This window comes from Pseudopipra pipra, chromosome 5, assembly GCF_036250125.1.
Source record: "Pseudopipra pipra isolate bDixPip1 chromosome 5, bDixPip1.hap1, whole genome shotgun sequence".
Classification (NCBI taxonomy): domain Eukaryota; kingdom Metazoa; phylum Chordata; class Aves; order Passeriformes; family Pipridae; genus Pseudopipra; species Pseudopipra pipra.
This window is the reverse complement of record NC_087553.1, coordinates 53,378,115-53,389,848: the sequence shown is the minus strand read 5'-3', so window position 1 is coordinate 53,389,848 and position 11,734 is coordinate 53,378,115. Positions and strand designations below refer to the sequence as shown.

The window sequence follows — 11,734 nt, the reverse complement described above, 5'->3', positions numbered from 1 at the left end:
GAAGCTCCCGGCCAGCAGCTGCCCTTATTGGGAGCAGGGCAGCCGAGCCGAGCCGCGTCGTGCCGTGCGGTGCCGAGTCATGCTGTACTGTGCGGTGCTCTGTCAGATGCGGCGCTGCCCTCCCTTGCCCGTCCTGGCCACTCGCGGGCCGCTATCCCCGCCGGGGCGGGCGAAGATGTTAGCCCGGCCCCGGTCCCGCCTCTGTCTCCGCTGGGAGCCGGTCGAAGCAATTCCCAGGCAACCCGGGCTCGACCCCCTTCCCAAACCCCGCCTCTCCTCCCCGCCCCTCCGCTCCCGCCCGGCAGCCGCCGCCGGTCGGAAACAGTCCGTGTGTAAACTCGACGTGTCCGGAAAGGTACGCGCCGCTCCCCACCTCGCTCCGTGCCAGCCGCCGGGCGCGCCCCCCGAGCGCGATGCTGGACCCTTCCTCCAGCGAGGAGGAGTCCGATGAGCTGCTGGAAGAGGAGCGGCGGGACGTGCTGGTGGCGGCGGGCGGCGGCTCTCCGCGCTCGCTGCCGCCGGCGCCGCCCCGGGACTCTCGGGGCAGAGAGGCCGGGGCGGCGCGGGAGACCAGCCCCAGCCCCTCGGTGCTGAGCGAGGGCCGGGATGAGCAGGAGCGCCTGCAGCGAGAGGAGCGGGAGAAGCGGCTCCGGCTGCAGCTCTACGTGTTCATCGCGAGGTGCATCGCGCACCCCTTCAACGCCAAGCAGCCCACAGACATGGCCCGCCGGCAGCAGAAGGTGAGCCCCCGCCTCCCCGCTCCCCCTGCCCCGCCGCCTGCGCTTGTCTCCCGCGGGCCATCCCGCAGCCACGGCCGCCGCCGCGCTCCCGCCCCGCAACAGGTTGAGCGCCGCCCCGGGCACCGGGCGGGACACGGCGCCAGGAGCCGCCGGCGGCATCGCGGGCGCTGCGGGAGCAGCTGCTGGAGGGCTGGGTTTGAGCCCGCCTTCTCCAAAACAGACCCTTCACCTAGAAATCCATCAGTCACCGGGGTGAAGTCGTTTAAGTTTTTAGAGTTATGCTTAAAGTCGCCGTGCGAAGGGCACAGGAGCGCAGGGAGCGGGCGCGGGGGCGCTGGGGCCGTTCTGCCGTGGAGGATCTGTTCCTGCTTTTCGGCGCTGCCTGATGACTGGAGTTAAATTTCCCAGAGGTGCCTTCTGTGAGTCGCGTTGTGACCATCAGTACCCAACCCGAGCAAATTAAGCCATAATACAGAGGTGAACGAGAAAACTATTTTGTTTCATGAATTATTAAGTGCTCTCTCTCTGTACATAGAAACAATCAACATGCGTGTTTGTGATGAGAATGGCCTTCTAGTGAAGGTTGACCAAAATTATTCTCTGCACCTTGTACATCAAATGCAAGCTGTTGAGAACTGGCAGGTGTGTGGTAGGGATTTTTGCTTATTCTCACTTACTTTTGAGCTGTTGAATAGGTAGAATACTTAAGGCATTGCATTTCCAAATAACCACTTAAAAGCTCAGCTCTTGAAATGTTTGGTCTAAAAAGTTTGTGTATTTTTACTGTCAATTCTGTGAACAAACAGACCAATCCAAATCAAAACAGAAAAGAAACAAACAAAAAACCCCATTCCACGTAATTTTCCAGAAGGATAGTGATAGGACACAAAAAAGAATTCATTTCCACTTGGCTTTTTATGATCTTGATGCTTCCATATCTCTAAGGGTTTGTAGAATTCAATACTAAATGTTTTGAGTTGTTCGAAGTATGTCTGCTACAGGTAATTGTGCTTAGTGAATTCTCTGACAAGTTAACGTGGCGGTAATAAGATTATTTCTGAAAAAATGTTTTGGTTTTATTAAGTGTTAGGTGCTTAAACTGTGGAGCCTGTATAAAGACATCTTGTAAGCAGAAAGCCAAAGAAAACATGTCAAAATGAGAATTTTCACCCCATTGAAGATTTCTCACCCCAAAACAGAGTCACCATAGAAACGATATTTTGAAGAGACATATGGAGGTCATCTGAGTGTGACTTCCCACTGGACAAAGCCAAAGTGAACTTGATGCAGTGTTGATACCAATCTAGGTTCAAGCAGGAGACTCAGAAGCCTCCAGAGATGAGATCCCACAGCCCATCTGTGTGACCTGCTCCAGTGCCACGTTGCCCTCCTCTTGATTAAATTTTCCTAATCAGCTTCCAAGTTAAGCTTGTGACTATCAATCGCAGAAGATACTGAGTATTTAGAAGTTCTCACTTATCTCAGTCATTAAGCATAGGAAGTGTTTTAAAAATAACTACTGTATTATTTTTATTAATAAAATGTCTGCAAATACAGAAATAAAACTGTTGTGGATTTAACATGAGCAATGAACAGACTGACTGATAGAATTGACCTGATACCTAAAATTACATGCTACTCCTGGTAATTACTGTTTTTACGTGAACTCTGACTTTTGGGTTAATAACTGTATGTGCAAAGAGACTTTTGTCATGTTTAGGAATTTAGCTGCAGAACAATGATGACTTGTCTTTAGCTGGTCAGAAAATAGAGTTTTTAAATAAGACATAACACAAAATAATTCTTTCTAGGAGTTGCACTTCTGTCTAGGAAGTAATGAAATGCACATTACCATCCTTCCTCTTATTTGACACTGTGGTATATATTACCCAGAATATAGGGTAGCAGAAGTGGTCCTGAGTTTTGAGAGTTCAGAAAACCTGCTTTGATAGTTCGAGATTGCTGAGAGCTGTACAAAGGAGCCCTCTTTTGTGTCTAATTTCTGCGCTCTGTGCTGCATGGTGGCCCTGTGAATGAGAGTACAACCACCTGTCTTACACCATGTCCTGAAGGAAGACACTTTCGGAGATGTGATAGCTGGTCTAGAGAAGAGATAACTGAGAGGGGACCTAATCAATGTATATGAGTATCTAAAGGGAGGGTGTCAAGAGGATGGAGCCCAGCTCTTCTGGGTGATGCCAAGCAATAGGACAAGAGGCAGTGGGCAGAAACTGATGCACAGGAAGTTCCACCTGAATATGAGGAAGAAGTCTTTACTGTGCATGTGACCAGGCACTGGAACAGGTTGCCCAGAAAGGTTGTAGAGTCTCGCTCACTGGAGATAAATTTAAGAACTGTCTGGATGCAATCCTGTGCCATGTGCTCTGGGATGACCCTGCTCAGACAGTGAGGTTGGATGAGATGACCCACTGTGGTCCCTTCCAACCTTACTCATTCTGTGATTCTGTGATTCATATTCCATGGGGTAAAAGTCCTGAATTAATTTTCTCTCTGCCAAGGTATGATACAGATATGGATTCTTCCTTGATCTCTTCTTTTGCTTCACTTCTGACTTGTGTGATGTGACTGGCTGTCTATTGAGAGCTGGACTGAGGTTTCTTACCCGTGTTATTTAATTGGAGCTGTTAACTACTGCATGCCCTGTCCATCATCAGTAGATATGTTATCCAAGACATGGATAACCTTTGATGCTGTTTGGTTCCAGCTCCCTGCCTCTTTCAGCTTGTGCACTCTTTGTAATGCTTTTGCACCAGCAGTCTTTCTGATAACCTAAGAATAGTATCCACCCTGCTTAAGAGCAAAAGTAATTTGTTCTTTCTGCCAGTTCATTTGGCATATTGCTGAGCAAAAACTGCATTCTGCAGTATTTTAATGTGCTGCACTCTTCCTTTTTAATGTGGAACATATTATCCAGTAAGGGAATGAGAAAGAATTCATATATCAAATATCCTCAACTGTACTGTAATATCAGTAAGGAAATGGGTTACAATATGGCTGGCTTCTTATGTTCTTGCTTTAGTATCAGATTAAAATACACTATACAGTATCTTGAAACCACCATTCTTAAAGGACTGCGTAATACTAATTAAAGAATTTTAAATGCAGGCAGTGTTTCATTCCTCTGTTGTCCTTTCTTCTTCCTTCTTGCTAAGTAAAATTAGCTCTGCTGTATTGTGATAGATAAGATTAACTAAAAAAATCAAACTCTAAGAAAAAAAAGAAGTATTATAATTCACCAGAGTCCATCAATTCCACTGACTTCTTTTTAATGACAAATTTAATGTCATTCAGCCCAAGTTTTGCTGATTCACATATTTTTATGGTAAGACTGCGTTTGTTTTTTTTAAAAATCTTTAGGATATGTGGTAGAAATACTTTTTTTTTTTAACTGTTCAGAGTTAGTTGGTGGCTGCTATTACATCCTATCTTATTTTGGTTGCAAAGAGATTTTTAATAGAGAAGGAGGAATAGGCAAATATTGGAGATGTGGAGCTGAAACATGGTGTGATTTTTCAAGGTTGCGTGGCAAATCCTGACAAAGATGGAGTTTTCTCTAAAGAGTAGACCTAATATGTATTTAGTAACATTTTTTCAATAGATATTTATGGACATTTAGTCATGTATTTTCCTACTTTTAGAGAAATATTAATGCATTAATGCATTACATATGGTTCTTTTGTAAAGCAAGGTTTGTCTGTCCCTGGTTTAAAGAGACCGTAACTTTTTTGTAGTTACCGCTTTTTTATGAGTCCTCTTGAAGGTATTTCAGCATTTTTATTTTCTGTGTCTCCACTCCTCTTTGTTTCTAGTCTCAGCAAAAGAGAAGAAGAAAATACTTAACACATCCCATTCTTCTTCCTTGTGTTCTCCTACCCCAGCCAAACTGAATCTCAATCCAGCAGATTGAGTTGGTCTGTAGAATGAGATTGAGGTGGTGAAGGAAATGCATTGCTGTTGTGACTTTCTTCCATCAAGGAAAAGTGGTGTCTGTGAACATACGCTGAGTCAGTGATTAGATGATGACCTTGGTAACTGCTGTTTATACTAATCAGTTGTACACTTGTGTGTACCTACTCAGTTTTACTCAGGGAGTACATGCCAAGGGCAGGTTCTATATCTGGGAGACAAATCAGAGTTAAAGTTCCTGGGGAAGGAAGGGACAATGAAATACTACAATTAACTAAAAAAAAAGTTCTTCCTGTGTTTTAATTCCTCAGCATTTTAAAATTTACTCTGGTAGTCAAGTGGCCACACAAAAACCCAAGACTGAGGGAGAAGTAACACTCCTAGGCTAAACGAGATTTCATAATGCATGAAAGGCTTAGTACATCAAAGCTGATATTCAAGTCTTGCTTTCATAGGTGGTAGGTAGCAGAAGTAATTGATCTGGCTGCATAAAATTCGTAACTGAATAACTTTATTTCCTGAATACTTGATGACCATTTTTTCTCTCCTGTCCAGCTGCTCAATCACGAGTAGATCGAAAACATTGACTTCTAGTTAACTGTCAAAGTAGGAGCAGTAATAATAATTTGTTTTCATCTGAATTCTGTGAGTTTGTTCGTATCTGTTTCTTGGAGTTTACCTCTAAAGAAGAGGTTTACAGTAATATGTGTCCACTAAGTAATAGTATCAGGAAAATACTGGTTGTGGGGATAGACTTCATTCTCTGGATAACAGTGTTATTCTCAGTGTTTTTATTTCTCCTGTCCCAAGCCCCACATTTCCTTGCTTTTGAGCTGGTGGTGTGTATCTACTTATTTATTGACTAAGCATATTTTGGAAAAGAAAAATCGTCTCTTGGCTTCTGAGCCTGCCTCATAAGATGTTGCTTTCTGCACTGCTAAGGTAGCAAGGAGAGTACATCCAAAGCCATTGTTTTCGGGAACTCTAGACACATTTAAGAGGAAGAGCTTCGGTATAAAACTTGGTCATCTGGTCAAAATTCTGCTAAAGAGCTTTCTAGGAACATCTTCCATTCCTACCTTCATTGTTTCCCTTAGAAAAATTTCCGGGTTTTTTTGGTGTTTCAGGAAGTCATTTTAAATCAAGTTTGTTTGCCTTATTTTCCCCCATAACACCTTGTCATGATGCTCTAAGCTGTGTGTATTTTATTTGCAGGCAAGTGAGGATAGAGTGTTTTGGTAAATCCTGTTGAAGCCCATAATATAGTGGCCTACAGAGCTCTATACATGTTGAGACAAGATTATTCGCAAATAGATCTTTTTGCCCCTGTCAGAACTGGCTCTTTGGGGAAGAAGCTGGTTTTGCTTGCAGTAGGCAAGTTGCTCACCACTGGCAATTGAATCAACCCATGGCTGAAGAAATACTGAAGGGTGACAAGAGAAGCAAAGCCTTCTAGTTACCAGCACCACTTCAGAAATTATGGTCCTTCAGAGTTTTGTTTTAATCTTAAATTCTTCTGTTGGCCTGCCAGCTCAGAACTGATAGCTGGGGCTTGGCCAAAAGCTAGACAATGTGCTGGGAAAACCAGGAGCTGGTAAACAGCTGTGTTATGAAGTGAATGTGTATGGACAGTCTGCAAACCTAGTATACTATGATGAAAAATTCATCAGTCTCTTCTTTTACTTGCTTGTTTTGTTTTCCCTGCTTATTTTACCTATACTTGCCTTTGAAATTTGATTATTTTTTAGTTATTATTATTTGATGGGGCAATTTTATGGGTTTTTTTCTGAATGAGTGACCCCAGGTTTTTTCTTTTTTTCTGTCACCCACACAGTTTGACAAGTGTGTTGACTTTGTTGGCACATACCCCATTTAAAGTGCCTGAGGAAGACTAGTTATTAGGAGCTGATGAGGAGAGTTTGAAGGATCAGTTGATTGTCTCTATCTCTGCAGGAACTGTACAGGGGAATTGGCTGGCTGGGCTGCCTTGCATTTCTCACCCTTTGCAGTTGTTATTCTCACATTATATTTTATGTATCTGAACTGCTGTAATTGGTGACTGAGAAGCAGAAATACCAAATCAGCTTATCTTGTCTTTAATACTTTATCTGAAATTATTTGAAAAATATATTCATTGCTGCCATGGAATAACAAAGCTGGTGAAAATACTCTTTTCCCCTCTGAGCCACACTTCTTTACGTGTATCTGGAGAGGGGCAATATATCAAAATAACCATTACCATGTACTGTCTTTAACTATACAATATTGCCAGAGCAGAAAACGCTTGTTGGTTGCTAGTTAACTGTTCATTGAATGATGCATTTCTATAAAAGCAAATTTTCATTTTCCCTTCCTTGCTCCTCCATGCACACCTGCTGTCATCAGTTCATGTTTGGAGACACTACTAACCACCTGCCTCTCCATTTGCGTGCTGGTTATTAGAGTTGGTTTTTCTCTTTCTGGCTTTTACCATTTCTTTCTCATATTAGTGAAAATCATCCTGAAGTTGCTTTTGCAATGTATTGTTTTGCTTTTTTAATGTACCTCTGTATTTGTGTTCTACTCTCCTGTTACCCTTGTTTCTATTTTGTGTGTACATCTCCTATTTTGCTAGCTTACCATATCCCTGTCTGCTGCTGCTTCCCTTGCTAGAACTGGAAAGCTAATAGCTCAGGGACAAAACTTGCTTTCTGAACCCAAGAGGTGTCCATAGGGAAAGACGGGATGATATGTTGTCTTCTAGGAAAGTGCTTGGCTTGCCTCTGCTGATTGAGGGATGTGTGTTGGGGTGCCAGTCTTTGTGCCTTGACTCTAGTTCTATATTCGTACTGAGCCCCAGTTAGTATGTTACTCTGTCTAAACCAGGTGCAAGCCTCTAAGGTTTTTAAACTCTTTAATCTTTAAGTAATTTTTCATATAGGGTTTTTTTTGGCACATTAACTGCAAACATGACTCCTGTATTTCTTTCCAAGTTACTCCTCTTGCTGCCAGCTGATGGCAGTGGCATGCACAGGTCTGGTACTCAGACCTCTCCGTGGCTTCTAGCTATTGCCATTCAGGATGGGAGGAAGGGAGAGGAATAGCATTTGCTGAAGCCCTGTTCCATTTGCCTAGTACCTATCTCCAGTGCCCATTTCTGCCTAGAAGTGCTGGCGCTGAATTGAAAGCAGCTCAGTTCTTGTGTGTTGCAGCAGATTCCCCCAGGTTTCAGAGTAGCAGCTGTGAAAAGGCAGTTTTCAATTTGTTGCTGTGTGTGGGAAACTCTGAGCAGCAGGAGAGATGGAGTGTTCGCATGTCGATACCAGGCTGCATCAGTTTAAGTTTGCATTTTGAAGGTTATTTTCTCAGCCATAAGCATTGAAGGCTTTTCATTTTGTATTTAAAATTCTCTAGAAGTTGATGGTACTTATTAAAAAAAATATATATATCTAGTTCTTATTTGTTTTGCAGTGAGGAGAAAAAGCATATGCTTCTCTTCAAGCATGATTACTTGTATGCATGAAGTCAAGAATATTCTTGAGTGTTTTTCCTGTCAGGAAGGGGAAAAGCATTAATTAACAGTATTGTGAAGAATGAAGTACAGTGAGTACTTTTTTTAACTACATGACCTGGTGAAGAAAAATTAGAAAAAGAGAAGTTGATTGTACAAGATTTTTTCTCCAGCTCTGTTTCCATTTTTCTCTCAACCATTAATTATTCATTTATCTTCAGTTGTCTTGTCTGTGAGATTTTAGAAATAGAGGCTGGCAGCTTCTGTGTGATAAAAGTGCTGGAGGGATACTTTGAGTGAAAGTATAGATACCCCAAAAAAATCCTTAGGATAGTCCTTTGAGTAGACTTGGTTGGGCCATAGATGAGGACATGGAAGAAAGGACAAAGCTGGAAAAAAGTGGATAGTCTCAATATTCATGTCAGTTATACAAAATAGGAAGAGTAAAGAGCTGGTGAGAAGTGTGGGGCACAGGAGTTGGAGTCCATAAAAATCAGTAGTAGCATACAGTGCACTGGGGAAAACTGTTTTTTCTGTAGAAGATTGGAGTTGTTTCTTATGTTTAGGACTTTCTAATGGTGAATTCATGAGTTTTCTGTTTTTTAAAAATATCTACCTTCAGGCAGTCTATGCCAAATGTTTATCTTGCTGGCTTTTGCTGGGAATCATCTCCAGTTTGTGCCTATTGCTCATACATTCCTTCATTTATTTCTAAATTATGTATTCTGAGGCCTTGTAGGAAGATTGTTTCTTGTTCAGAAGTATGTTTCGCCGTTCCAGTGTTTAATACATCAGATATGCATTAATGCTAAAACATTAATATTGACCATTTTAAATATTTTTTTAATTTTGATCTCTTTATGAATGGAGCATAAGCAAAGAAAAGAAATAAAAATAAATAAGAGGTTTTTTGGTATAGATCTGATATTAAATCATTTTAGCAATCAGGTCCCCTCTCACTCTCTCTTTCTTCCTACAGTGTCATTAAAAGGCAGAGAATTTTTCAGCCTCTTACCAGTGGGAATTTAAGAGTAAATAGGGGTATTTAAAGAAAGAAGTTGGCAAACTCCATTAGAAATTCTTTTTTTCTAGTAATCATTAGCTCTCTGAGTTGGAGTATTTGCCTGAACAGACACTTAGATTCAGTTTGTGGTGACTTTACTCCAAATGCAGTATCATTCTCATAACCATACATATGCTTGTCTCAGTTTAATGAAACTAAAGTGTTTTGCTAAGGAGGATGGGTTATGAGGAAGACCAAACTCCTCCCTCTAAGCAATTGTAAATCTGAAATTAAGAGGCTCCAACTGAGGAAGTATGGAGAAATAAAAAATAACAGCCCTTTATTAAAGGATGTATGTGTATTGGCAGAACAACAAAAAACACAAAACCAACCAAACAATAATCCTGTACCCAAAAATCCCCCTCAGAAAGGAAACAGTTCAGTACTTTCTGCCTTTTGGCGCAATTCTAACCACGGCCAGCAGGGGGCGCTGTTGGACCACTGGAGGAGCAGACCCTGCGTTGCTCAGTGCTGGCCAGCAGGGGGCGCTGTCGGGCTCTGGCAGTCGCCACGTGGGGCCCCCGGATCGGGGAGAAGCCGAAAATGGAGATCTGCCCCCCACCACCAAGAAGGGGAGGGGGAAAAGGGGGTTCTTCCCACGAAACTCAAGTGTTTGTGGCTGGCTGTGGCCGGGATTTTCCCGCCTTCGTTGATGGGCACAAGCCACTGCCAAACACGGGAGCGGAGGAGGGAAAGGGCGACCTCCTCCCCAAAAGGTTCCTCTGCAGATGAGTCAAGCCTCTCTGATGATATCCAAGCAGACCTGGTCTGGGGGCAGAACAGGGCGCAGGAAACAAACTGGGGTCAGAAAACAGCCAGATGACCGGGCTGAAAACAAAGTCAACCTCGGACCCCTCCAACACACACCCTCCCTATAGTCAAGGCAAAAGTGAAGTGCCTCCTGTTTCCCAGGAGAGAGAGGAAAAAAACCAATCACCCCTCTCCACAGTCTTCAGAGGGCCATCAGCTTGGAATGTGGATCTGCTGGTTAGTTCTTTTGTCTGGGTCAGTCACCTAAGGCAAAACTACCCTCCCCTGTTCAACATCCTCCCCTTAGAGTGATGCATGGGAAAGAAAAATTCCCTGCCTAGTTTTTTAGGACAAGTAAGCCTATGACAATGCTACACACAGTGGAGCTTCTGAGCTTGCTAGTACATAGTTATGAAGTAATTACAAGCATTTTACCTTAAATATTCTGTGATACAAGAAATTTCAGCATACTTTGGCTCCCAAATTCATTTACTTTAAAACACCACTTGAGATTAAGGCCAGCTTTTAAAGTTATCTTATTGTCCTATCCAAGTTTTTAAGTACCCTTACTTAATGTTTCCAGGCCGTTTTCTGTGGTAATAAGTGTTACAAAGTGACCAGCTGTGTTTTGTGACTATAAGCCTTCTGTTTTACCACCTACAATATGAAAACCAAAACATCCTACAAAGGTAGTCTGAGAATTACAAGATCTAGCAGCCTGTGCATATGTGGATGTATTTTGCTTGTGTGTTGCTGAAAAGGAAATGTTATTAACCGTGTAATATAAAGGTGATCTGCTGGTTCTGCAGATCAGTCACTGACTGGTATCAGACTATGTGACTATTTCTGTGTGTGGCTCTCTCTCAGACACCCTGTGTGTAAGATATACCTTACTGGACTTCTGTTAGAGCCAAATGAAGATTTGTTTGTCCCCTCTTTGCCCCCACCACCCACAGGCTGAGGTAAAATGTCTTTACTTTCTGAATTACAAGAATGGACAGCAGTACACTGTCCCTGGGAACCGGACTGGTATTATCAGTGGTCTTTTCTTGGCTCTTCCTCAAACTTTCTTGGGAACAACTGGATTCCAAGAATCTTTCTCCTGCCTTAATACACCTTGCTGTCTGTAGATGAAAAGCATCATGTAAGAATTAGAAGTATTATTTACTTAAAATGGCAGTAAAATTATTCAGATTATTCCTAAACTGCTAGCTGTTTTGCGTGTTCTGGATATTTAATAGGTTATTAACACATTAATTGCTAACTGCAGTTGTTAGTCAGAACTCATTCTGTAATGGCCTTCAAGAGGTCCCAGAGGTATGATAAAATCAGTAAATTGGTTAAAGCTTCCATACATGACCCTCTTGCTATATTACAAGCTGTGTCTGTTACAAGTGCAGTTAATTATGCAGAGCAGCACACATGGGAAGGAGACTGTACAGCCTGGCAGGGTTCTGTTTCACTGCGCAGATGCACTTTTCTGGTGTCACACTGCTTGCCAGTGTAGATGTGACTTCAAAGAGAGTCAGAGAGATTTAATATAAAGCAGCTAACACAGAGTCAAGAAAGAGAGATGGAACCTAAATGAGAGAAGTAGCAAAACAGGACAGTCGCCTTTCTGAGCCATTAAAGCAGGACAGAATATGCGATGCAAACATAAAAACAGCTGAAGTAACAAAGTAATAAGAGTCTTGCTATGTCTGAAGTTAATTAGGGACAACAAACTGCCCCTAATTACTGAAAGTGTGGGATCCTCAGCAAAGC

General features: G+C 42.6%; 1 protein-coding gene across 9 annotated transcripts in view; it reads left to right on the top strand.

Annotated features, from left to right (window-relative positions):
* The first annotated feature begins 290 nt into the window (after window positions 1-290).
* CADPS2 (calcium dependent secretion activator 2) overlaps window positions 291-11,734 on the top strand; it is a 288,094-nt gene continuing 276,650 nt past the window's right edge. For 6 of the 9 annotated variants that reach the window (XM_064656127.1, XM_064656129.1, XM_064656125.1 and 3 more), the window contains exon 1: window positions 292-740. In XM_064656127.1, coding sequence (XP_064512197.1) covers window positions 414-740 — 327 coding nt within the window. In that variant the 5' untranslated portion in view covers window positions 292-413. Of the gene's footprint in view, window positions 741-1,092; window positions 1,218-11,734 lie in introns of those variants that run through there. The other 3 variants (XM_064656126.1, XM_064656123.1, XM_064656128.1) reach the window with 2 other exon arrangements.